The following is a 26380-nucleotide window of genomic DNA, read 5'->3' as shown; positions in this document are numbered from 1 at the left end:
TGATAGGCTTAGATTTCAGATCTTCCACACCTAATCAAAATGACTTTAAAAATGCATTTATTTATTTGAGAAACAGTGAGAGGACTGAGAGGGTTCCTATGTGTTAGTTCACACTCCAACCTCTTGCCAGAGCCAAGGCCGCGCAAGGCTGGAGCCTGGAGCCAAAAGCTCAACACAATTCTTCCAGGTGGGTGACAAGAACTCTCCCGCCCTGGCCAAGAGCGCTGCCTCCCGGCGCAGGAGGCTGGAGGTAGGCACGCCATCGTGGGCCCTGAGCATGCCAACCAGCAGTTTTACTGCCAAGCCAAACACATGCCCCTAACAGATCTCTCAGTTCCACTTTCCATGAACTTCTTGAAGTGTGTTCATATACACAAACCTCAGTAATTTAGAGATACAATTAGAATTTCTGTTTGGTCTTGGATTCTGTGGCTAACTTGCTTTCTAGAACATTCATAGAGAATGTGGGAGATCCCCTTGTGCTTCATTTCAGATTAAAGTAAAAGACAGTGGCATGTTTTAAAAACAATTTCTCTGACAGATTTTACGAAACAGACTCAACAGTTTTTAGACAGTTCTACTCTAGGTGTGCCACCTAGAGTGTTTATTAACTGTAGTGATTAGAAACCATTTGTCCACACAGACTTCCAAAGTTCCACTTAGGTGGTCAAGCGGCCAAGGCCAAGCCTCGGACAGCACGTGACTGCAGGTTGGCTGCTCTGGACTCCAGCTTGCTTCCACCTAAAGGAAGTTAAAGGTCCCAGGCCCTTCCTGCATGGTGCCCTGTGGCCCTCACCTCCCGCTCCATGACTCGAAGTTAAGTCCAGCTCCAGGCTCAGCAGGCAAACACTGACAGGTGGCCACGTGGGGAGCATCCTGTTCCTGCGAGAACTCTGAGTGGTGTGGCTTCAAGCAGGCAGCATTTCGTTTTTGTCCCCATTATTTGTCATCCGCTTCACAAGCCCAGCAGTGGGGAGCCGTGCAGGGAATCGGTTTAGCAGTGTACTGAAGACTGCTTTCAAGGGTTAGATTCTGGAAGGTGATTTCCAGTGAGAGATGCCAGGAAGTGAGAGAGCAAAGACTGTCTGAAGAAAGCCACTAGGATGACAGCAATGCGGGCAGGGCAAGGGTCAGCCAGCAAGGAAAGCACCTCATTCCTCTCCCTTTGCCCAGCCGAGCTCTGGGTGACTTCCTAGTTGCAAGAGCTGCAGAACTAGCAGGACAGGAGAATGACGGCAGGAGAGCCGACAGTAGTCTTGTCCAGCACTCACTGTGGCACATGCAGCAGCATGAATGTAGATGCTAAAACAAAGGGGCTGTTCTCCCAGATGGAGAGGTTGCACCACAGTTCCTACTGTCCATTTTGTGCTCCTGGGTGCTGAGCTAGCAGAACTCGTACCAGTCAGGCCCTGAAGTGTTGGCCCTGCTGCAGGTTCCCCATAGGCACCGTGCTGGGCCTTATTTCCCTCCAGGTCCTCAGGTCTCCTGGGAGCCACTACAGGCCATACCAATGCAGAACAGAACCTTGTGGTCGCCATCTGACTTCGTGCTCCTGGGCTTGCTGGTGAGCCACGAGGCCATGGGGGTGGTGTTCACTGTTATCTTAGCCATCTTCGTGGTGGCTGTGGCAGCAAATGTGCTCATGGTCATTCTGATCCAAGGCGATGCCCGCCTCCACACCCCAATGTACTTCCTGCTTGGTCAGCTGTCCGTCATGGACACCCTCTTCATCTGCACCACCGTGCCCAAGCTCCTGGTGGACATGATTTCCAGAGAGAAGACCATTTCCTTCCTGGCCTGCAGCATCCAGACCTTCCTCTACCTGACCATGATTGGCTCCGAGTTCTTCCTGCTGGGCTTCATGGCCTACGACCGCTATGTGGCTGTCTGCAACCCTCTCAGGTACCCAGTTCTCATGAACCACAAGGTGTGCCTTCTGCTGGCTGCTGGGGCCTGGCTGGGCGGCTCCCTGGATGGCTTCCTGCTCACCTCCATCACCATGAGCCTCCCTTTCTGCGGCTCCCACAGCATCGACCACTTCTTCTGTGAGGTCCTGGCAGTCCTCAGGCTGGCCTGTGCTGACACGTCCCTGTATAGAACACTCATGTACATCTGCTGCATCCTGATGCTGCTCACCCCTCTCTCCGTCATCTCCACCTCCTACACCCTCATCCTGGTCACCGTTCACCGCATGCGCTCCCCCGAGGGCCGCCAGAAGGCCTTCACCACCTGCTCCTCCCACTTGGCAGTAGTCAGCATCTTCTTTGGTGCTGCCTTCTATACCTACGTGCTGCCCCAGGCCTTCCACACCCCCGAGCAGGACAAGGTGGTGTCTGCCTTCTACACCATCGTCACACCCATGCTGAACCCCCTCATCTACAGCCTGAGGAACAAGGATGTGGCCGGGGCATGTAGTAGGATGCTGACACGCTGTCCATCTGCTCAGAGGGTAGCAACAGGAGACACTTAAGGAGGCTAGCGCTCTAAGAACTGCCTTGACTGGCCGTTCTGTCCCAGTGTGCCTCCGTGGGCTCATTTCCTCACCATGTCCCTTCACGACCCAGTCTATTTCAGTGTGCTAACAGCCCATCCTGTCATAGTGTACCCTCAGTTAGAATCAAGGCAGGTCAGTGTGTCAGGATTCCTGCTCCAGAGGGAAGTGGGGGATGTTTCTCTCATTATGAGAGATCTTTGGGCAAAACGCTAATAAGAAAGGACTCTTACATTCAGGAATTAATCTTATTTCTGTTTTTGTGTTTAGGGAAAGAACATTAATCTTAGAGTTCATGGAAACCCTTTCATGCTGAACTGGTCTCCTTTCCAACTTACCCGTGGTCAGCCCAAAGTCCTAAAAGCCATCCCACATAGGGTGCCATAATTGCACGAATTTTTTTAATAGCATTGACACACCAGAGTACCAGTGTACAAGCAGCAAAGGAGATAAGCCATAAAATTCATTCTTGCTCATTGTTGTGGGATTAACACCCAGTGACGGAACTGTGAGGTCAAGCTTGCCAGTCCCGTGCTGATGGGAACAGCGCTGGAATGCTGAGCCTCAAGAAGTGGTTGGTGGACTGAATGGCACCAGTGATGAGGGCATGGTCACCCTCAGAGGTGTAGATGCTGCTACTTACCACCAAACAGCACCACCGTGCCTCATTCCATGAACCTGTAACAGTGACATTCTGGGCTCAAAGCCAGAGGCTTCCAATCCCCCAGCTCTGTGGATTCGGGAGGAGGCGACCCCAAGGAGAGCATGGGGAGGAGAGGAGATTTGGGGGTAAGCACAGGCTTCCCTTTGCTCTTTCAGCACCCGTCTGCCCAGGTATCTGTGTGAATTTCTTTGGGTTTGAAAAAGAATGGACTGCTCATTACAAATGATGGTACCACATGACAAACCACGTGAAGGAAAACACAGAAGGATTTTCACTGCATCATCTTGATCCTGGTTGGTACCTGATGCTCGGTAAAATTGCTTGAACTGCTTCCATGGAAGAATTGATTCCTAACTGAAAGGGTCCTCATTTACAGCCATGTTCTGTCTGTATTTATGTGGAGTTTAATGACCTACATCCCCCATCCAAGTAGGAGACCCCGCCTATCCATCACCTGCTGCTTTTCCTTTCTTGTGTGTTTGTCATCTCTGAATATGATCCCAGGCTCCCCAGGTGTGTACCCTCCTCACTTCAGCAGTGATTAACACAGCAAAGTTGTCCCCTTGGTTCAACGTAGCAAACTGAGCGTACAACTGAGGCCACTGTTGATTGGCTGCTGGCCCAACCAATCATATCCAGGCTCGGCTGACTCCCTGCTTTGCTCACAAAGAACACCTCAATAACAGAAATTTATGCCAATCAGGTGACCCAGCTCCCTTAGAGAGCCATGCATGTCTGACTCAGGCAGTCCTGAGCAACATCCCTTTTGTGGGGCAGGCCAGGAGGGCTGCATGAGAGCTTTTGATGCTTCTTTCAATAAAATTTCCCTTGCCTCTTTCCTTGTGGCCAGAAAACAAAGAGCCCAGCAGAGAAGAGAGAGTGCGACCCAGAATCACAAATCACTACTCCCTTGAATCTGGCAGAGCAGAAGCTATGGGACAACATGAGAGGACAGTGGCCACACCACAAGCTATGACACAGGATCCATGACAAGGGAGCCATGACACAGGAGTCATAACCCAGGAGCTCTGATACAAGAACTGTGACAAGGGAGCCAGGACATAGGAGCCATGACACAGGAGCTATGCCTTTGTTGATGAATCTGGGAGGGAGAAGGATCTGTCACGTGGCTCCGGGACCAGACAGCTACATGAGCAGTTAGCAACAGTCTCCTCTCGCCACCCCAGCACCAGGACCCCTGCAGCCATGCAGGTTCAGGCCTTCCCCTCCCCCTCCACTGCACAGAGTTCCCCCTTCATCCCCAGAGAAACTGTATCCCTCCAGCTTTTCTCACACCAGTGGCCAGCATTCACACCAGTAAGAAGCTGTGTGTGCCAAGCAGTCACCAGTAATGCTGTATGTTCATTGTCACAACTTTGTCTTTTTGTTTTGTTTTTTCATCAAACGCGTTGGATCACACACTTCATTTGTTAAATCTGCGTCTCTGTCATGACAGTGCATGTTCTCCTGATGAATACCTTCACAGAACTGTGACTACCGTAGGACACCCAACACTCATAGATGGCTGCTGGGGCCACCAAGGGGGGCTTCATCAACAGTTCTGGGCTATAGACACCCCTCTTCTGTTTCCTGGGCCCCTCTACCTACACTTCCCCTCACTGCAGTGAGTGCTGGAAATGACTCCTTCCATCCTGGAGTTGTGCTCAGCGCCAGTTCCTCCCCACCCTGGAGTGGTGCTCAGCGTCACTTCCTCCCCTTGCTGGAGTTGTGTTCACTCTCACTTCCTCTCCTGGTATTGCTCAATGTCAGCTTATAGTTTGGAAGTGACACATCCCATTGTTATAAGGACATCACTGAGCGACCTTCTCTGTTTCCACAATACTACTGAGAATCCCAACACTGCTGCAGCTTTGGGCGGGGCTAACTTTCATCTCTACAGGGTGCTGAGCCATTCTCATTTCCTAACTGTTGTTGGGGTGTGGGTTCTCATAGTCAAGTGCTCTGGGCAATGATGGGGCCTCTCAATCCTGAAATGTGAGTCATGTCTCAAGCTCCCGCTCTCTGCACACCAAAAGCCACAGTGCTGAAGAATCAAGTGGCTCAGGTGGAGCCAAAGAGGACAGGTCAAGAACAAAGTCACAGCAAGTTTGTTGGAGATGTGGCTGAGTTTCCAGAGGGGCAGAGAATATTGTCTGCTGCTTATGGGAGAGCTTGGAGAAACTGTGTCAAGGATGGGGACTCATCCTCCAGAAAGTGTTTGCTAGAGCCATCCCCCATCACAACAGCCCTGTTCATCTCCTCCATGCAATCAGATCATGCCTATGTGGTTCTCAATGGGAAGTCTTCAGACCCGCCTCATGGTCCTGATCTGACTCCTGACTTCTCAATGCTTCCTGATGTCTAAGAATCTCTGAAACACACCCACTCCTCTCCAGCTAACACCCCCAGGACCTTCAGGTGATGCTCATCATTTACAATAGTGTCTTGTACCCACTCTTCTCCAGCTAACACCCCCAGGACCCTCAGATCACACTCGTCATTTACAGTTGTGTCTTGCACATGATGGATCAACGTTGGGAAGTAATTTCCCATGAGCGTCTGGAAGTCCCTTCATATTTCTGTCTTTCTGATGAGTCCACCAAAAAGCAATGAATGTGCAACTCTTAGATATACAAAAAAGCATTATCTTGTGAGTCTTTGTTGTTCTAAACTTTTACAAAAACACTTTTTTTATACAAGTACTTCTAGAAAGTATTTCTAGTTAATCTTCAAGTTAGCACACAAAACTATAACTCTCTCTTACTTCTCCAGCAAGTAGGTTTCTCTTAGTCCCTTCTCTTTATTTTTCCCATGTGAAAACTACCTCATTATTCACCCATATTCAGTAAACCTCAGCAAAATGTCTTTTGTTAATTATTTATTTTTCTATTTGAAAGACAAATTTTTGCAGAGAGAGACGAGAGAGACAGTCAGAGAGCTCTTTTATCTGTGGCTCACTCTCCCAAAGGACCACAATGGCTAGAGTTGAGCCAGTTCGAAGTCAGGAGCCAGGAGCTTTTGGGGGAATCTTCCCAACACTTTGAGTCATCCTCTGCTGCTTTTCCAGGCCATACACAGGGAGCTGCATAGGAAGTGGAGCAGGTGGGACAAGAACTGGCACCCATACAAGATGCTGTCACTTACAGGTGGATAATTAGTCTGGTGAGCCATAGTGCTGGCCCAGCAGAAATTTCTGCTGTCATAAATTAAGTCAATTTTTCACATTAGATTCCTAGGAGCACCCTTCAATATCAGCATCTCTTTTGCACAACCTGCACAGTCTTGATTCTCTAACTTTGTAATAAAGGAAATAAAACAAACCATGAACTATATGGAATTTTTATACTTATTTCACATTAACATGAATTTTATGCGGATAGAAAAAAACAGAATTGATCAAATTCTTACCATAGAAATATTGACTTTGAGAGTAAAAGTGAATTTGGATTGAAGTTAGAGCTCTAATTTACACATGAAGCCACCTGCTCCATATACCCGTGAGTGGTAAATTCTCCACTTGCTCCCCGCACTCACGTATTTGTGAACTGGTCAGAAAGAACTGGATATGAGAAAAGCACCCAGGGACACTGTAGGAAATACTCCCTTTCTTCAGGCTTACATAAGACACCACAAAGTGCGGCCTCTCCCTTATTTTGCCCTCATATTCAACTATTATTTTATGCCCTCTATTTTTTAATGGTTTGTTAAATGAGCTGCATTATTTAAGAAATAACAGATCACGGTCCCCTGAGCTTAGCTTTGCAATAAACATGATTCCCTAACTAGAAAGACTTTAGTTGTGATTTGCCAAATCTGTTACTACATTTGTTCTTAGCATTTGCAAAATGAATATCATGTAAAATCACAAAAACAAGCTCATAAATTTTCATGTTTATTGTGCTAAATTCACTCTTCATTAGGACTTTTTCAAAGGTTGTGTGAGAAGTTCCTTTCTAGGCAAAAGCTGTTATCCAAACTCAGTTATGCAGATTCCCTTTCTCAGCACCCTCCGGAAGGCACCCTTCACCTCCTTATTCCTCAGCGTGTAGACGAGAGGGTTCAGCATAGGGGTGACCACAGTGTAGAAGAAGGTGAAGAACTTGCCATACTTGGAAGCAAAGCTGGTCTTGGGGTCTGTGTACACCATGGCCACCGTCCCATAAAACATGAAGACCACGAGCAGGTGGGAGGAGCAGATGGCAATGACTTTCTGCCTCCCCTCCTCAGACTTCATTTTCCCCACTGCTTGAGCTATGCGGCCATAAGAAGTCAGGATCAACCCCACAGGTACCATGGTGAAGGCCACAGCAGAGATTGTCAGTTGCCATTCGTTGGCGGAGGTATCTCCAGAGGCCAGACGTAGGAGAGCAGGAACTTCACACAGAAAGTCATCCAGGCGGTGGTGAGCACAGAAGGGCAGCTTGAAGGTGATGGGAGATTGGATCAAAGATTCCATCAGGCCAGACAGCCAAGCTGTGAGTGCCAGCTTCCAACAGAGTGGACGGTGGACAATGGTGGTATAGCGCAGAGGCTGGCAGACAGCCACATAGCGGTCAAAGGCCATGACCACCAGCATGACGCCTTCCGTGGCACCAACACAGAGGAACACACAGAGCTGCATCACACAGCCTGCGTAGCTGATGCTCTTGTCTGGTCCCCACAGGTTTGACAGCATCTGGGGCACAGAGGCTGTGGCCAAACCAAGATCCAAGAAGGAAAGGTTGCTAAGGAAGAAGTACATGGGGGTGTAGAGACGGGGGTCCACACACGAGAGCAAGATGATGGCTGAGTTGCCCAGGATGGTCACGGTGTAGAGGATGATCACAATCCAGAAGAGAACGGATTCCACCTGGGGCCATGCGGAGAATCCCAGAAGGATGAAACCAGCCGGGAAGCTCTCGTTGGCCATCCCTGATGCTTCTGCGCTGGCTGTGGGTGTGAACATTATTCTGTAAACAATGTTTGAAGGATCCCTCTGTGTTTGCCTGGAGATGGAATGCACTATTACATTTTCAGGAGATGTTAGGGACAACTTGTGAATGCCTTCTGTTCCCAGGCTGCTATGTTGGCAAATGCTCATCTGTAAGACCTGCTGTTTGAACCAGAAGGGGTATTTGTAAGATGCTACCCCTTAGACGCTTTCCCCCAAATCTATAATCACAAAAGCTTCAGTGTCCTGCACACATACACCCAAGATCATTGTATACCTGGTCTTCTTCAGCTCTGGGAAGTGCTGGGAGTGAATACTGAGCAGAACACGTTTTACCTCTGCATATGTTGCCTGTCAAAGTACAGGGAAATGGTGCGCTGTTTGCTGATGTTAATAGGAATACACAAATTGAAGGGACCCCATAAACAAGCCCCTGGCCCTGCTTGAGAAGCTAAGCAGTGGAACCCAATCCAAGTGTTCTCTGCCTTACCCCAAGCAGGTCCTTGACAGAGGAGACACACAGCCAGGACAGACAACTGCTGCTTTCACTCTCAGCAAAGTAACAACTTACGGATCCCAAGATAAAAACAGTTGTCATAACTTGTAGCTCAGAAAGTCCAAGTCCAGATTCAAAGGACCATGGTGTCCTGGTGTTGTATTGGGTACTAAGTACCCAGCATGCTGGCAAAGTGTGAGTGTGAAATGCAGTCACAAAGTGGAGTCACTTTGGTTCAACCCTGCACAAGCTTGCTAACCTGCTCTTTATGCTCCTGTACAAAACGCTTTGCCAGTTTCCTGCTTTTTGGGCCAGATCACTAGGCTACCATGCCCTGCCAGCAACCCTCAGTTCCAGGAATCAATATTGTATGATTTATTTACTCATTGTTCCCGGGCTGCCTCCCATGGCTGCCTGAGCCCACCCACTGTCCCTATGACAGCATCCTGTGGTTGCTATAGCCTACCCATCGTCCACCCACTGTCCCATGGCTGCCTCCTATAGCTGCTGTAGCCTACCCACTGTCCCCATAACAGCATTCTGTGGTTGGTATAGCCCACCCACTGTCCACTCACTGTCCCTATGACAGCATCCTGTGGTTGCTATAGCCTACCCATCGTCCACCCACTGTCCCATGGCTGCCTCCTATAGCTGCTGTAGCCCACCCATTGTCCACCCACTGTCCCCATGGCAACCTCCTGTGGCTGCTATAGCTACCCACTGTCCCCATGACAGCATCCTGTGGTTGGTATAGCCCACCCATTGGTCACACATTATTCCCATGGCAGCCTCATATGGCAGCCAACTCACCAGGTTCCCATGGCTGTGTAACTCACTCTTTCTAAGAAGAACCCTTCTAACCCTCAGCTCAGGATCACTCTCTGAAGGAAAGCAGAGCTGACCCCAGCCAGTTGGTCTGTTCACCTGCCTCTTCAATAAACTTTGCTGCTTAGCACGGTTGTCTGGGCTGCACTTCTTGGGCAGAGGCTTGGGTTGGATGCAACATACACAGAAATCATTGTGATTCTTTGTGAATCCAGTCCCACAAACATTTGCATTGTCCTTCGCAGCAGGCACAGTAAATGCATTCTGTCTATAATCATAAGCTAAAAGCACAAATGAATCAACAAAACAAAACTGTGAAACGTGTGATGAGGAAAGAGTCTGTGTTGGCTCTGGCTCAGCTTGGGCATCCAGGTTCAGGTGATGTTTTCATTGGAGATTCACTTCCTGTCTTCTGGGAAGTGTGGAATGTTTCAAAGGACATGGGCACCTCAGGGACCAGGACACAATCGCACTGTCAGGTGGTGGAAATGGGATGCCGGGTGTGAGATGGAAGAGGGGAGCCGGGTGTGAGGGGCAGGTCGTGAAAGTGACCGCACTGCCAGGGACTCTGGCAGGGGCTCCTACCCTTGGGGCAGTCACGGCCTGAGCGTGGAGGGGACCTCAAAAAGAAGACAGCCCAACGCCTGGCCTTCCCAGAGCCCTCCAGCCCGCCTGGGAGACAGGGTCGCAAAGGCTCATCAAGACGACGCCCTCTCTGTTCTCCTGAGACGCAGAAGAACCACGTTCTCGCCTTCGGCATCGTGTCTCTCACCTTGAAGATGACACTGGGGCGTCTCTATTACAGTGCAATTTTTATTTTGTAAGTATAGTCTGCGAATAGCACAACCTAAGACAGATTAAACTAATATAAGAAATAAAAGAACTCATTAATCTCATAGTAAAATAATCCTCATAAAATACTGGCTTTTTGGTTTAATTTTTAATTGGCAAATAATCATTACATATGGGGTACAATGGCGCATCTCAGCGTGTGCTTGCATTGCAGAATGACCCAATTTGGCCAATTAATCTCAAATGATTGTGGTGGGAACATTATGTCTTACTTAATAATATAGGTAGAATTATGGATGCAGCCATATGAAGGATACCAGTAAGAAGGAAAATCACGCTGTGTAACACTACATAAATTCTATAATTGTACATGTTTTATAGCTTTATTTTTAAATTATTGTCATTCTTAGTTGGTTTTTAACAGATTCAACATGATTTTTAGATACAAATTCTAACCACATACGACATTCCTTTCTAATACTCACCAGTGTTGTCAGTCTGGTGTGTAAGAGACTGTTAATGCTGGGCTGCAGCCCCCAGTGGGCCGGGAGACACACACAGCCCTCAGAGACACACACAGCCCTCAGAAACACACACAGCCTTTGCTCAGCCAGAGGACACACAAAGCCTTCAGTGGGCTGGGAGACACACACAGCCCTCAGAGACACACACAGCCCTCAGAAATACACACAGCCTTTGGTCAGCCAGAGGACACACAAAGCCTTCAGTGGGCTAGGAGACACACACAGCTCTCAGAGACACACACAGCCCTCAGAGACACACACAGCCCTCAGAAACACACCCAGCCTTTGGTCAGCCAGGGAACACACAAAGCCTTCAGTGGGCTGGGGGACACACACAGCCTTCCGTTGACCAACAGATTCATGGACACTTGCACGTTGGACGTGCTGACACGGCTCCTCTGCTACTTCTCCTCAGTCTTCCTTTACCAAACTCAGATGATAAATCTGATTTCCTTACTGCCTTCCTGTAAGCCTGAGCTACTTTTCACCACGCAGTGTCTCAGCATGTGCGCCTTGATTCCCAGTTCTGTCCGCAGATTCCAGCTCCATGCTAATGCAGCTCCCAGGAAGAGGCAGTGTTAACTCAGACAGCGCAGGCTCTGCCACCCAACTTCAGCCCTGATCCACTCCCAGCCAGTCATGCGAATTGGCAACTGGGAGCTCTCACTGGCTTACTCACTCGCTCTGTCTTTCTACATTCCTATGTATCAAATAAATATACTTTTAATAAAATGTACTTCCCCCAGTATATTATTGAGAACCATGATCAGTTTGCTTGCATTTTCTATTAAAATTCTGACAAAGGACCACATGTTCCGCTCCTGTTTTTATGGCTCCAAGTCAGCAAACGGTTGAAGCATTCTCTCTCTCTTTAGACTCTCTCTGCCCACTATCTTCTTTGGATTATGACAATAGAAACATTGCATAATTTAGCTAGGTAATATTTTATAAGCCAATATGCAGATTTCAGTCTAAATAGAACTTAAATGATGACTTGGTTTCTGATTAGCACAGCATAATTAACCACAGCATCCCCATCTCCCATCACTCCTGGCATCCCCTCTCTCATTTCACACCCGGCATCCCGTCTCCCATCTCACTTAAAATAGCAGCTAAGCAATCCACTAATTCTCCATGCCTTTCGATATGGGGTGTGAAAAGTTGGTATGTATGTGAGAAAAGCAACTGCACATGGTAAGGTTTCTGCCACAACACAGTCACAGTAATGACTGCAAGTGTGTGTGTGTGTGTGTACACACGTCAAGGGGGTCTGATCAGGCCTCTAAGAAGTGTGTGTGTGTGTGTGTGTGTGTGTGTGTGTGTGTGTGTGCAGGAGGTCTGCTCAGACCTCTGAGGAGTGTGTGTGTGTGTGTGTGTGTGTGCCTGGGTTTGGAGCTGAGTGAGTTCTGCAGTCATTTCATAGCCCAGGGTCTGGGCGACTGAGGGAGTGCACTGGACATGCACCTGTCCTGGGAGTCCTACGGCAGCTTCCCTCCAAGGGCCCCTGCACAAGGTGGTTTGGCATAACCAGGTCATTGTCTCCTCTTGTTCTGTTGACTACTCTGTGCTACAGAACGACCTTCCTCGTCTCTCTACAGTGTCTGAGTTGAAGTCTCTCTCCTATGCAGTGTAATTGTAGTCACTTCTTTTTTCCACTGGTGTGAACCCAAGGCTGTGTCCCTCTGACCCTTCCCTTGCTTACCTTTGTCCCCCTTCCATCTCAGGATGTGAGCGGCTCACTGTGCTGGACAGGAGGTCGTGGCAATCAGAGAAAATGTGCGCCTGCCCAGCAATCCTGGCAGGGCTCCTTCCCTGAGACCCTGGACTCACTGATGAGCTGTCCTCAGGCACAAGGCCCATACAGATATGAGGACAGCAAAGAGCAGGCGAAGTAAATCCCTTTTTATCTCCACTGAGGACACCCAGCATCCCAGGGGACCCCTGCAGCTTCCTTCCTGGCAGGGAGCTCTGTCAGCCCAGAAGGCTGCAAGTATGCTGAGAATGAAAACATTCATTCCATATCTGTAATGGATACACAAAGCTGCCTTCTTACCAGCATCAGCTCCCCTGTGGGAGGCTTACCGACTGTATATCCTAGCTGTTTTGCAAAGCATTGGAATGTTCAGTGGGTACCTGTGGTGTGCCAGTCTTTGAGCTACCTTGAGGCTTCCTTAGGGATGGAACAAGTCAGAGAAAACAATGATGTCACTGTCCTTTCTGTGAATTCATGCTTGGGCCTTCTGCCCCTTGTGCCACGGTACCGGTACTAATCAGAAACCAAGTCATCATTCAAGTTCATTGCAGACACAAAATTCTCCCAATAACCACTTGAGAATCCCCAGATGCCTGGATGCAGCATGGATGATTCCAATCCTGGGTGACCATCCGAGTGCCTGTCCTTTGTTTACAAGTTGAGTGACGGCCCTGTTCCTCCCCCAGGAGGCATCGTCACATCCCCCAACCCTGATGAGCCCAGGTCCACACTGCAGGATGCACCGAACAAGTGGTGAGCTGACGTGAGGCAGCGTGGTTCAGGCTGTGCTGGAGTCAGCTGCAGTGCAGACCATCCTGCTGTGGAAGAACGTTGAAGGCCCAAGAAAGAAGAAAGAAAACAGATACTGTGGCTTGTGACTGGACCTTGAAGCCTTGCCCACCAGAAGGTGCTGAGCCAAGCTGTACCTGGTACCTGAGGGCAGGGGCCCTGGTCACCCTGCTCAGGTCGAGCAAAGTCTCATTCTTCACGTCGTTCAGGAAATGCAGTGACACACACGGGCTGGACGTGGAGGGCTGTGAGCTTGTGGACGGGAGTCAAAGGACAGGTGGACTGGCGGACTTAGGTCTGGGATTGCGGTGGACAGGCACGATGTCTGTGAACTAAGGGCTCAATGCCAGCCTGGAAATAAGAAGCATCTTGTGATGGTAACCTACATGGAAATTGGCTATGATGGGCTGTCCTCTCTTTTTTTAAGATTTACTTTATTTTTATTTGAAAGGCAGAGTCAGAGAGGAGAGAGACTTAGAGAGGAGAGAGAGCGCGAGCTTGTCTGTCTGTCAGTTTGCTCCCCAAAAGGCAGGAGCTAGACAGATCTGAATCCCATCAGGGTCTCCCATGCAGGCGGGGTCCCGAGTCTTTGCCTGTCCTCTCTGTTATCCCGGGCCACGGGCAGGGAGCTGGATCAGAAGTGCTGCAGCTGGGACAGGAACCGGTGCCCACAAGGGATGCCAGTGCCACAGGCTGAGGATTGGCTTGCAATGCCACAGCACTGGACCCCTGTTCAAGGGACTGGAAGACCCTATTCTTTCTCATTTAGACAGATTAACAGGATATGAGAGACATACTGAGCTGCGTGCTTGGTGCTAACATATTTAAAAATCCAAGCTTTCTGCAGAGGGACAAAACACAGCAGCAACCATGACCACAGATGTCAGAATAGAACTGAAAGCTTCCAACATCCTCTCACCGTAGACACCATCAGCCAGTCAGACATGGGCAGGAGGCGCCAGAGCCCAGTGATGTTTGCATGAGTCAGACCCAGGGCCCGTGCCACAGTCAGTGAACAGACGGCTCATTCGCCTCCGAGGCTGACCCCAAGTCACATCAGCAGCTCATGGGAAGGGAAATCGGCCAGGGGTTACACATCAAGGGCCACCTCGACCTATAACATGTCATGGCATCATCTTTATTCCTATTGTGAAGATATCTTCTAATTGGAAAGACTTTCTAGGCTCGATTAAAATCAAAGTTCACACCCTGAGACCATGTGCTGGACAACCGTCCTTCTCTTCTCCAGCTCTGCCCAGCTCGGCCGCCTGAGACCATGTGACGGACCACTGTTCCCTCCCTGTGTCTCCATTTTGTTTCAGTAAATATTTTACCTTCTTTTTAAATTTCATTGACTTGTGTATTGTTCAGTAAACGATGTCTTAATTTTCACATATTTTCTGTGGTCCCGGAAGCCTCTCCCTCTAACAGTCTATAGTTTTATTCCACGGAATTCAGAACTGAAGCTGGGAACAAGATTCTTTTTGTAACTTTGTCTATCTTTGGTTTGATCTATTCTTGAGAATTGCTAGCTGCTGTGAGAAGCCTGCACATTCCTCAGCTGATGGATGCACTGTTCTGGAAACATCTGCTGGTTCTGTCTGCATGACCTACCAGGTGGTTTGGCATAACTGGGTCGTTGTCTCCTCTTGTTCTGTTGACTATCCTACAGAGCGACCTTCCTCGTCTCTCTACAGTGTCTGAGTTGAAGTCTCTCTCTTATCCAATGTAATTGCACTTACTTCTTTTTTCCACTGGCTTGAAGTGTATTTTGATGACTTTCCTTTCAGTTTGATTGCTGTTATAGGTGAAATTAGCTACTTGTATTCAGTGTGCAAATATGTCTTTTTTTAATCTAGCCAGCCATTTCATGTCTTTTAACTGGAGGATTTAATTCACTTATATTCAAAGTTCTTATTGATGAAATACAACTTTCCTCCTCTTTTTCTTGCTTATTTTTAATTTTTATATCCACCTTTGCTTACATCTTGACACATTCCTTCATGGTTAGGCAACTTTCTCTAACAGTGCTTTTTGATTCTTGCTTTTTGTTTTTACTGTAGTTATTAAAGGTGTTTTCATTATGGCTACCATAAGCCATAATTTTCTGTAAAAAATATTTTGTTATAACAGGTTATTTCAAATATATGTCAACCTAACTTTAATCACAGAAAAGAGGCAAACTAAACCAATAGACCCTATACTTTAATTCTATTGCTTCTGCTACATTTTGAATCTTGGTGTCACACTTCGTATTTTTATAGTGCCTCTGTCTCTCTCTCTCCTTCTCCCACACACACACTGCCCCATACTTTCAACCCAATTATCACATCCAATTACAAGGCGAAGGCCTGCATCCCGTGGGCCAATGCCCCGGGCTCCTCTCTTCTGCACCTGACCCTGGGGGCTAGCTCCCTCAGAAACAGAGTTCTGCACAGCAGTGTCCTCCATCCCCGAGTTGGCTTATTAAATCCTGTCATTTCTGTCTCGGTGAGCCAAGGATCCTCCTTGTTACTGAGAGAGTACCTCTGGACCCAGAGCTACATGTTCTTTCAGCAAGGTATTGTTGTGCTTGAATCTTTCTGATTTTGTGCAATAAGTAAGCTGGACTGGCTTTTGGAGGCAACCATTGCAAACTGTTAGTGATTTGAGCATCAAGACTGATGTTTGATTAAAGTAATTTCATTGTTCTCTTTGTAGTTATGTTCTATACTGTCTCAGTGAAACAGGCCACACAATAGTTTAATACATGCAATTTTTTTGGATTTTTATTGTCTTAATGAGCTCTGGGGTCTCTGGTCTTAGCATGGGACTGTTCCATGCACAGCTTGAAAGGGCAGGCTATTAATTTACCTCCCTGAACTGTACCTCCAACCCCTGAAGCTGCCGTGAGAAGCAGCGCTTAAGGATCACGGCACTGTGGCTGTGTGGGGAGCCTCAAGATGGGCAGACAGGATTCCCCATGCTGGCTTCCTCATGGGGATTCCATGTCCCTGCTCCCTGGCATTCTTCTGCTAGAGCAGGGAGACACTAATACTGTGTCTCATGAACATGGATGGGCACGACTGTTGATGCCACAAGCTCATTGTATTCCTGACATGAAGGGAACTCCACAGTCACCCAGGTGCTCCTCAGAGAGGTGGCCAAGGAAAGCAGGAAATGCTGATAACTGTGTAATGCAACCGATTTTACACTGATGCGCACAGGGTTATACTGTATCCGGCCATGATGTGTGTGTGCAGAAGGGACTATGCCGTGTGTGTGTATGCATGCAGAGGATACAGTGCCTTTGTGTGTGTGTGCAGAGGGTCCTGTGCCATTTTAATTTATGGTTGACCACCAAGTATCTGTTACGACTGCCTCAGTGATTTCCCCAATAGAAGTGTTGTATGAATCCGTACTTTCATATAAAATCATTGTTTCTCTGTAAACCTATAGAGAATACTCTTAATTCTAAACCGTCTACACTTCCAAAAAGCATTGACATCAGTAAAGAACAGAGTCACTAGACAGAAAGGTCACAGAATTGTGGGGTGCTTGGCCATTCTGGAAGTGGGGAGGTGGCTGTTGGGGTTGAACCAGTCAGATGACTGTCCTCTGGCTGACCGTGTCAGGCCTCCAGCCCCAAGCTAACCAGGGCCCAGCCCTGCTGCTGATTCAACCTGCAGTCTTGTGGCCACCTGCCTCGATGCCCCATAGGGAGGGCCTTAGGGCTACTAGTCTGCGTTGTTTGGTTAGGTCGAAGCAAACACAAACCAAGAAATGCATTTTACTGCTTGTTTCACTGAATCTGCTGGTGAGTAAACGGCAGGACAAAGATGCTGTTTCTCACCGTGATGCGTTGTAAGCCAGAGCGGGTGGAACAACATGGAGAGAGAACGGAGAGTGAGGACGCAGGCACTGAAGTCTCCAGCAGCTTCATTTATTCAAGCTGAATAATGTTCTCTGTGAGGTAGAGTATGGATTCATGCTGCCAAAAGTGTCTCATTTATTTTCATAGCATTTTGCAAGGGAGTTTAAGAATGAGAGCTGGCTTATGATATACGAAAGTATTCCACCTGCTTCTTGATACCAATATGCATAAAATTAAACATGTGAAGTACCACAAATGTAGACAGTATTAAAACTATTTCAGAGTTCTTAGTTGGTCTCTTCATATTTTGCACTTCCCCTAATGGATTTCAATGCTGAAATATTGCAGAATAAACAATGCTCACTCCTCCACCGTAGTCTCATTGTCCTCCCTGTCCCACACTCTCTAACTGGCTGTGTGCTCCCTGCCCTCACTGGTACATCCCAGCCCACACTCTAACTGGCTGTGTGCTCCCTGCCCTCACTGGTACATCCCAGCCCACACTCTAACTGGCTGTGTGCTCCCTGCCCTCACTGGTACATCCCAGCCCACACTCTCTAACTGGCTGTGTGCTCCCTGCCCTCACTGATGTGCACCGTCTTTTCTCTGTGGGCCCGCCTAGCCCATGGACCATTCTTCTGCGTCTGAAGCTCACATAACTGAGAACACTCATTTGGAACTTTCCACATTGTGTGTGCAGCACTGTCACACTCAGTGTGGCTGCTGCAGGTGGCTCCATTCTGGGATAACATAGGGTATTCTCCTCATGGTGGGAACTAGGTTTCAAACCCATGGGGAAGTGCAGCCTTGACTTTGACAGACTTTTTTCTTGTGTATTATCTGTTAGAGAAGCTACAAAACATGTATAATGAAAAGTTTGCACCAAAGCAAATGCTTACTTATAAATTATTCCTTTATTTATCTGAGTAATAGAGAGAGACAGAGATTGAGAGAGAGATTCTCCTCTCTTGATTCCCTGAGCCAATGACACCATGTCCAGAACTAGACAAGAGTCAACGCCTGAGCCAGAAACGCATAACATCATATCTTCTTAAATTAAGGCGAACATGTGGTATCTAACCCTTTGGGATTGGCTCATTTCGATGGGGAAGTTCTTAGCTCATGCTTGGGAAGCACTCACTGCCTGGCATTCACTGCAGCTTTTGAAGAATGGTTACTCAGTTCTTGGTCTCTGTCTCCACCTCTCTGAACCGTTGCGTCTTAAAAGCATCACCAGCCACCATGCCATGTGCTTGAGGAGGGTGGCAGAAGCCCTACTGAATGGCATTGCTCATTGCTCTCACTAACACCGTCACGTATCCTCTCCCCCACCAGAGCGCTCCTGCCGGTGGGACAACGGCTCGGCGGTGACCGAATTCCAGCTCTCGGGTTTCTCGGATGTCCGGGCTGTGCAGCTCCTGCACGCGGGGCTCTTTGCGCTGCTGTATCTGGCCGCGCTGCTGGGGAACCTGCTCATCGTGACGGTGGTCACGCTGGACCACTGCCTGCACACGCCCATGTACTTCTTCCTGGGGAATCTGTCCTTCCTGGACCTGAGCTACATCTCCGTCACCGTGCCCAAGTCCATCCACAGCTCGCTGAGCCGCCGCAGCTCCATCTCCTACCTCGGCTGCATGGCTCAAGTCTACTTCTTCTTCGCCTTTGCCTCGGCTGAGCTGGCCTTTCTCACCGTCATGTCCTACGACCGCTACCTGGCCATTTGCCACCCGCTCCGGTACGGAGCCATGATGACAGGGAGCAAATGTCACCAGATGGCTGCCGCCGCCTGGCTCAGCGGCTTCTCCTACGCGGCTGTGCACACCGGAAACATGTTCCAGGAGCGCCTTTCTGGATCCAGCGTGGTCCGCCAGTTCTTCTGTGACATCCCGCACGTGCTGGCCCTGGTGTCCTGCGACGTATTCTTGGCCGAGTTTGTCGCCCTGGCTGTGAGCTCGTGCGCGGTGCTGGGCTGCTTCGCGCTCATGGCCACCTCCTACCTGCACATCTTCTGCACGGTGCTCCGCATCCCTTCGCGCGAGGGCCGCGCCAAGGCCTTCGCCACCTGCTCCCCGCAGCTGGCCGTCATCCTGCTCTTCCTCAGCACCGGGCTCTTCGCCGCCCTGGGGCCGGTGGGCAAGTCCTCCTCCCTGCAGGACCTGGGGCTGGCTCTGGCCTACACGGTGCTGCCTCCCGTCCTCAACCCCATCATTTACAGCCTCCGGAACAGGGAGATAAAGGCGGCCATGCGGAGACTCCTGCGGAAGGTACGCCCTCTGCCCAAGTAGCCCCTGGTCTTGCTGTGCGAGCACAGACACGTGACCACACGTGGCAGAAAAGCTGTTGGCTCTAATTCGGAAAATGGCTAAATTAATAAACAGTTGTCCTTAATTATTCTGAATCTGCCATGGATCACACTCTGAAGTAGGCCCACAGTTTCAGTTCTAATCATTAATCATTAAACTTCACATGATTTATTGATAGACATTCTCTGTTATCTTTTCAATATCTCACTTTGCTTTCCGATAAGCCAAAATGTAGAATTACTGTGTGTCTGGTTTAACTTGACTTACGTACCTTTATAGCTTCCGTGCAGCTGACAAGAAGGACTTGCACTGTACAACGTGGTGTTTTGACACAGGGATTAATCGGTTTATTACGTCTGGACATTCAAGATGTCCATCGCCTCATGGGCGCGGAGGTCTCTGCTTCCCAAGGCACTTGCCACGGGCGCAGAGGACTCGGGAATAGTCGATCTGAGTGGGACGACTGTGGCTTTGATGTGCATTTCCTTGAGTTTTGTTCCCATGTGTCTGTTCACGCTCGCACCCCTCTCTTTGGGACCTGCTCGGTCAGATCCGTGTTCCCTCTGACTGAATTCATTGTTTGCTTGCCACTGAGTTGCTTGAGTTCTTCTAGTCTTTAGTTTACACATTCATCCTTGTTGAGACTTATTTCTAAGTATTTTAGTTTTGAAGTTATTATAAAGGTAGTATTTGCTTTCTTTGGGGGGAATAATATCTTTTTAATGTGTAAAAATACTGGTGATATTTGTATACTGATTTTTTTGACCCACAATATTACTGAATTTGTTTATTAAATTTAACACTTTGGCATAATCTTCATGGTTTTCTATGCATGAAATTATATTTTCTCCAGGTAGGGCTGATCTAGTGCCTGTTACTAATTCCTGGGTCTGCTGCCTCCATGGGGAACAGCAGAGACAAGAGGGATTGCTCACTATTCCTGGCGGTGCAGGGACAGCTCTCAGCTGTCCACCTGGGAGCAAGATGTTCACCATGGATGTGAGACACACGAGGAGAAAAAGACAATTAAATGATCAAGTTCATTTTGGTGCAAATAATTTTTATAACGGATTGCAATACTACTTTTGTTTTAAAACGCATCTTGGGATCATCATGTCTTTTGTTTTTTCTAAGCTCCAAACACTGAAATTTCTCTAACTGTGTAGCATGTTATTTATAATGATAATACACTGAATAAATCAGATATTAGGCCTAATAAACTTCTCCTTATTTATTAGGTTTTCTTTTGAAAAATTATAAAAATTATTACTATTTAATGAATCATAGGCATACCTATTCTAAAGTTATTTGGAACAGTCATATTGATTCATATCCATCACTGATTGTGTAAATACTGCAAACTCCTGCTCTGATTCCTGGAGAGATGTGGCAATGCATTCGTGGCCATGAGGGCTCACTCTGGTCTCCGTGGAGTGACTGAGGAGTGGGCAGTGGAATGCAGAACCCAGACCAGGAGAGTACTTCCTTATTGATTTGTAAGGTACAGGCAGAGAGGCATACAGAGACAGAGCTCTTCCCCTTGCTGGTTCACTCTCCAATGCCTCCGAACGCTGAGACTGAGCCAGGTCGCAGCCAGGAGCTCAGGACTCGAGCCAGGTCGCCCACACAGGTGGTTATTCTGACCATCACCTGTCACCTCGCAGGTACTCGCTAGGAGGAGACTGGGACTGCGGAGAGCTCAGACTTGACCCTGGACACTGCGACCCAGACCTCCAGGCGGCAGCTGAACTGCTCCACTGAACTCCCATCCCCATGTGTATCTAAGCTTGAATCTCAGAGTAAATCTAACACTGATATTTGTGATTTTCCAACAAAAAACTTTTTTGTTTTAAAGATCTCTTTTTTTTTAAATATTTTTATTGGAAAGGCAGATTTACAGAGAGAAGGGAAGACAGAAAGATCTTCCACCCGCTAGTTCACTCCCCAAGGGTCCACAACAGCTGGAGCTGAGCCAATCAGAAGCCAGGAGCCAGGAGCTTCCTCCAGGTCTCCCATGCGAGTGCAGGGTTCCAAGGTTTTGGGCCGTCCTCAACTGCTTTCCCAGGACACAAGCAGGGAGCTGGATGGGAAGTGGAGCAGCTGGGCACTAGAACCAGTGTCCTTATGCAAGGCGAGGATTTAGCCACTGAGCCGTTGGGCCAGGCCCTAAAAACTTTCTCAATGTTATTTTCCTTATGGCTGCCTTAATCTGTTGGTTTCTAAGACTATAGATGATAGGGTTCAAGAACGGAGGCACGATGGTGTAAAAGACAGACAGAATCATGTCCCGAGTCATTTCAGAGTGTCCTGAGGGCCTCAGGTACACGTACGCACCAGAACTCAGGAAGACAGTCACCACGAGAAGGTGCGGGACACAGGTGGAGAAGGCCTTTCCTCGCTCTCGGGCTGGAAACTTCAACACTGTAGAAAATACTCGCACGTACGACATGGTGATGAGGGCGAAGCAGGTGCCAACCACCCCAGTGGCTGAGACAAAAACCAGGAGGCTGTTACTGAAGGTGTCTGTGCAGGAGAGCTGGAGCAAGGATGGGATGTCACAGAAGAACTGGCGGACCACGCGGGACCGGCAGAAGGACAGCCGAAATGTGGAGCCTGTGTGCACACCTGCATAGATGAGGCCACTGAGCAGGGCGGCCAGCGTGGCCTGGACACACACGCGTGGGCTCATGATCACCGCATAGTGCAGGGGCTGGCAGATGGCCACGTAGCGGTCCCAGGCCATGGAGGTGAGGAACAGCACCTCCACGTAGGCACAGTAGATGACCAAGAAGATCTGCGTTGCGCACCCAGCTGCCGAGATGGCCCTGTTGTCAGTGAGGGAGTTGACACAGGCGTTGGGGACAGTGGCAGAAATGTAGCACATGTCCAGGACGGAGAGGTTCCTGAGGAAGAAGTACATGGGGGAGTGGAGGCTGCGGTCCACGGTGGTGATGGTGACGATGAGCAGGTTCCCCAGCAGGGTGCCGGTGTACAGGAGTAGGAACAGCACCGTGAGCAGGAATCGAACCCCCCACCCGTCAGCAAAGACCTCAAGCAGAAACCCTGTGACCCGGGTGGAATTGGCCATTTTCTGACAAACCTGGTAGATCTGGAAAGCAACGGTCACAAAAGAAAGGAATTAAATAATACCTGGTTAGTTCATTTTGACGAATCCCAGCACTCTGTTGGCGTTTACTTCCATGTAGTGCAACTAACCTTGTGTGTCAGCAAGGTGACTGTTTGCCTTTTAGCCTGTATTTTACCATTCTGCAGTGGTTATCAGCGAAAGGTGCTGCAAAGGGTGGGGCACTCCGGGCTCATTTTTGGGAGTAAAACTCAGCGCTATTACTCAGTTTACACAATCAAACCAACTCACAGATTTCACTGTTTTGATTAAAGAATAAACAGGTTACTCTTGGCATGTTTCTCTTGCTTGAATATCTGTACGAATCAGGACTTTCCAGAGAAAGGTGTGTGTGTGTGCTTATTGTTTTATATAGATATTGATATATAAATATGCACACATGAATATTAATGCAGTAGTATATACGCTCATGTGTTTGTTATACACAACTAGACTTATGCTTACACATAGAGGAAGAAGCTAAGTGATTGCTCTGCAGCAGCTGCTAAGTCTGGAATCTGCCAAGGAAAAGTGAACGGAGAATCCAAGACCAGTATAAAAACCAGATTGTTAAAATTATATGAAAAGAAAATCCATAAATTATCTCTTGGAAAAAATAAGAACAAAAACACAATGTGCATAAGTGAATGATACAACTGATGCCAGAGTGAAGGATCATAAGGGGCCAGTGTGAACACTCACGTGCCAACAAGCTGGAGAAACAGAATAAAATGGGTTTCTAGAAATGTGCATCCTGCCTGAACTGACTCAACAAAAAAATAAATAAATAAGAAACTGGAACAGACCAACAAGAAATAAGGAGACTGAATTAGAAAGTATGAAACTCCCCTAAAGAAAACCCCAAGGTCAGGTGGTCTCGTGGATCAATTCCAATAAACATTTAAGGAGCAATTATTACCAATTCTCTAAAAATTTTCAAAATATAGAAATGAGGGGATATTTATAAACTCGATTTAATGACACCAACATCTCCCAGAATATCAAAACCAGTTGAAGGCAACCCAATAAGACAAAATTCAGGCCAATACCCTTGAGAGACTTTAATACAAAAGTCCTGAACAAGCGTTAACAAACCACACAGCTAACACGGTAGAGGCATGAGACACGCCAGCAGTGGGATTCAGCCCTGGGCTTGAGAGGAAGTTTCAACATAAACACACCAATCACCGTGAATTGTTACAGAAAGAGATTAAAGAACAAAAATCATATTGTACCCTCAATAAATGCAGAAAAATTCATAAAATCTGACTCCTTCTTATAATAGAGTTTCTAACAAATTAGGTATAGATGATTCACTATTTCTCCCACAAAATAAAGACTACTTCACAAAAGCCCACAGCTAACATCATACACACAGTGAAAAAATGAAAATTTTCTCTAAAATATGGAAGGATTCTCACCAACTCTACCCAATCTTATACTGGGAATCCACTCGGAGCAAGTAGACAAATAAGAAGTGTGAAAGCAAAATGGAAGAAGATATTTCCTTACAGACTTTGGAGGCAACACACACAGAGAGAAAAATAAACTCGGAAAAGCTGTGAGATGTAAAATTAAAATACATAAATATGCTGGCTTTTTGCATGAACAACAAAGCATTCAAGAAGGATGTCAAGAAAGCAGCTGCTTTTCTAAAAGCATCAAACATGATAAAACATTAAAAATAGACTTAACCAGGGAGGAGAATGCTTCAACACTGAAGAGTACAAACATTGATAAATGAATAAACACACACAAATGGAAATGACATCCATTGTTTGTAGAATGAAAGAATACCGTTAAAACTTCCACTCAGAAAAGCTACACACTCGATGCAATCCCTATAAAACCCAACACAATGTTTTTACATACATAGAAAAAAAATAACGTAATAGTTCATTTGACTGTAAAAAGCATGATAGACCAAAAAATTTTCAGCAGGAATAATAAAAGTAGAAGGCTTTCATTATATGCTGATTTAAACTACTTTTAGGTGATAAAGATACAGTGATAAAAACATGATATTGTCATAAATCACAGGCATGAAGACCAGCAGAAGAACTAGACTCTGGGAATCGATCCACTAACTCATGTCCATGAGGCGCCAAGAACCGACAAGGGTGAAAGGTCACACCATGGACTAGTGACGTGGGAAACTGGGCATGGATAGAGAAACTCAGCCTAGACCCTGTCACCCTGTCTTACTCGTGTTCTCTCTCTCTCTCTCTGTATAGACACATACACAACACATATACACACGTACATACGCATGCACACATACTCACACGCTGCTGTTGTGTTAGCGCTGATGTCTTCGGTGTCTTCTGTATCTTCCACACACAGTTTCGGCACACCTGCTAAGCAAATGTTAAATGTTGAAACAATGCACATCAGTGGAGACACAGTGACAAGCTATGCTTGGGTTTCGCACATTGGAGTGAATCAGGCACACGCCCCGACATTCCTATGGACAGTTAAGATGACAGCAATTACCACAAACTAAGGAGCTGGGGTTCTCTGCTTGCTGCCTTCGTCTCTTGTCTGATACACTTTATCCACACTTCTCACTGGAATTCCAAATCTATTCCTAAAACAAAGCGATAAAGATCTCAAAAAGAGAAAAAAACACCGTAGTCTGCCTCCGAGTGCAGTGTCGAGTAGTCACGGCACGCTCGCCCTAGACCCCGCGTGTCTCACCTGCAGGGAGCAGAGGGCTTTCTTCTGTTTCCTTCTCCCGGACAAGGGCTCGCACTTCACCAGTCACCTGGGCTGCGGGGTTTGAGATCATGTCCAGAATGAAGGATACCCCTGCTTAATAACCAGGTTGGCCATGGCTTCCTGTGTGCCCCTGGCACCCCCTGGGAAGACAGCCCTCCCCAGGTGGGGGTAGGAGGCTGCCTGGGGTGATCTCAGACAGGAAACGGTCCCCAGAGCACAGGTGGAACGGAGCCAAGTAAGGTTGGACCATGGACACAGGGTGAACAGCTGAATGGGTGCTGCCAGTGAATCTGTGTGAGTCGTGACCGGCTGGTGAGCTGGGGAAGCTGGGGACTTGGGTTCCCTTCAGGCCATATCTGTCACATGAGGCCTCAGAGCACCTGTGCAGACCACAGACACGGTCCTGTATCTCCCGCATCCCCATTCTCTGTGAGAATCATTCCTTTGAGAGTCCTAGGATAAATACATTAAAGTCCATCGTATAAACCACGGTCCTGTATCACAGGCCAGTGTAACACTGAGAGTGACAGCCTCGTGCCACTAGCCATGTCCACATTGAAGCCCCGGCAGTACCTCAACAGCTGCAGGCATCTGGGAAATCGTTTCCTCTTTGCCCTCTCTAAGTCTCCTCTTGTCAAATGTTCATTAGGGATGTTAAAGGAAGCATGTTCATAGAAAACATAAATTGAGTGGCTATCACACATTTTCAAAGCCCATGGGTATTTATAATGGTTGTGCACACAGACATATGCCAGAATAAGTAGGTATAAAGATGTTTTAATTTGAAAGACAGATAGATGGAGAAAGACCGAAGACAGGAATCGTCCATCTTGGGTCCCCAAATGCCCACAGCTGGACCAGGCTGAAATCAGGAGCCTCAGCCTAGGACCCCCATGTGAGGGCAGGGACTCCAGTGCCTGGGGCATCCTGTGTTACCTGCCAGGCAGCACATTGGCAGGAAGCTGGACTCTGAAACAGGGAGAGGCTCCAAAGCACCAGGCCCCCGAAACAGATGCAGTGTCTCCACAGCATTCTAACTACCTCACCAACAGCGGCCACGATCCCGGTGCAGCTTGACCAACAGGCCTCCGAAATGGACACACGTGTCTCCACAGCAT

The 26380-nt window shown here is 47.9% G+C and overlaps 4 protein-coding genes across 4 annotated transcripts; 2 read left to right on the top strand and 2 right to left on the bottom strand.

Moving 5' to 3' along the window:
* The first annotated feature begins 1510 nt into the window (after positions 1-1510).
* LOC101520994 (olfactory receptor 2T11) lies at positions 1511-2470 on the top strand. The gene has a single exon (XM_004586564.2). It carries the CDS (start codon positions 1511-1513, stop codon positions 2468-2470), a length of 960 nt encoding a protein of 319 aa, XP_004586621.2.
* Positions 2471-7122: 4652 nt separating this feature from the next.
* Positions 7123-8064, bottom strand: LOC101521234 (olfactory receptor 2H1-like). The gene has a single exon (XM_004586565.2). It carries the CDS (start codon positions 8062-8064, stop codon positions 7123-7125), a length of 942 nt encoding a protein of 313 aa, XP_004586622.2.
* Positions 8065-17100: 9036 nt separating this feature from the next.
* On the top strand, positions 17101-19402 carry LOC101521478 (olfactory receptor 14I1). Its single transcript, XM_058677400.1, has 2 exons — positions 17101-17149; positions 18453-19402. The coding sequence occupies exons 1-2, from the start codon at positions 17101-17103 to the stop codon at positions 19400-19402; spliced, it is 999 nt and encodes a 332-aa protein (XP_058533383.1).
* A 1664-nt stretch (positions 19403-21066) lies between these two features.
* LOC101521716 (olfactory receptor 14C36-like) lies at positions 21067-22508 on the bottom strand. Its single transcript, XM_058677399.1, has 2 exons — positions 21595-22508; positions 21067-21091 (listed from the first exon to the last, which is right to left on the bottom strand). The coding sequence occupies exons 1-2, from the start codon at positions 22506-22508 to the stop codon at positions 21067-21069; spliced, it is 939 nt and encodes a 312-aa protein (XP_058533382.1).
* Between the last annotated feature and the right edge of the window lie 3872 nt (positions 22509-26380).

The sequence above is a fragment of the Ochotona princeps genome, chromosome 19 (genome assembly GCF_030435755.1).
Source record: "Ochotona princeps isolate mOchPri1 chromosome 19, mOchPri1.hap1, whole genome shotgun sequence".
Classification (NCBI taxonomy): domain Eukaryota; kingdom Metazoa; phylum Chordata; class Mammalia; order Lagomorpha; family Ochotonidae; genus Ochotona; species Ochotona princeps.
Note: the sequence above shows the minus strand (reverse complement) of the source record. Positions and strands in the feature narration are given on the sequence as shown.

Coding starts and splice junctions, on each gene's coding strand:
- LOC101521716 (XM_058677399.1), bottom strand. CDS start 22,508: ATGGCCAATTCCACCCGGGTCACAGGGTTTCTGCTTGAGGTCTTTGCT. Junction 21,092..21,594: donor AGGAAAATAACATTGAGAAA/GTTTTTAGGGCC, acceptor GTCTCCTCCTAG/CGAGTACCTGCGAGGTGACA.
- LOC101521478 (XM_058677400.1), top strand. CDS start 17,101: ATGCGTTGTAAGCCAGAGCGGGTGGAACAACATGGAGAGAGAACGGAG. Junction 17,150..18,452: donor ACATGGAGAGAGAACGGAGA/GTGAGGACGCAG, acceptor CTCCCCCACCAG/AGCGCTCCTGCCGGTGGGAC.
- LOC101521234 (XM_004586565.2), bottom strand. CDS start 8,064: ATGGCCAACGAGAGCTTCCCGGCTGGTTTCATCCTTCTGGGATTCTCC.
- LOC101520994 (XM_004586564.2), top strand. CDS start 1,511: ATGCAGAACAGAACCTTGTGGTCGCCATCTGACTTCGTGCTCCTGGGC.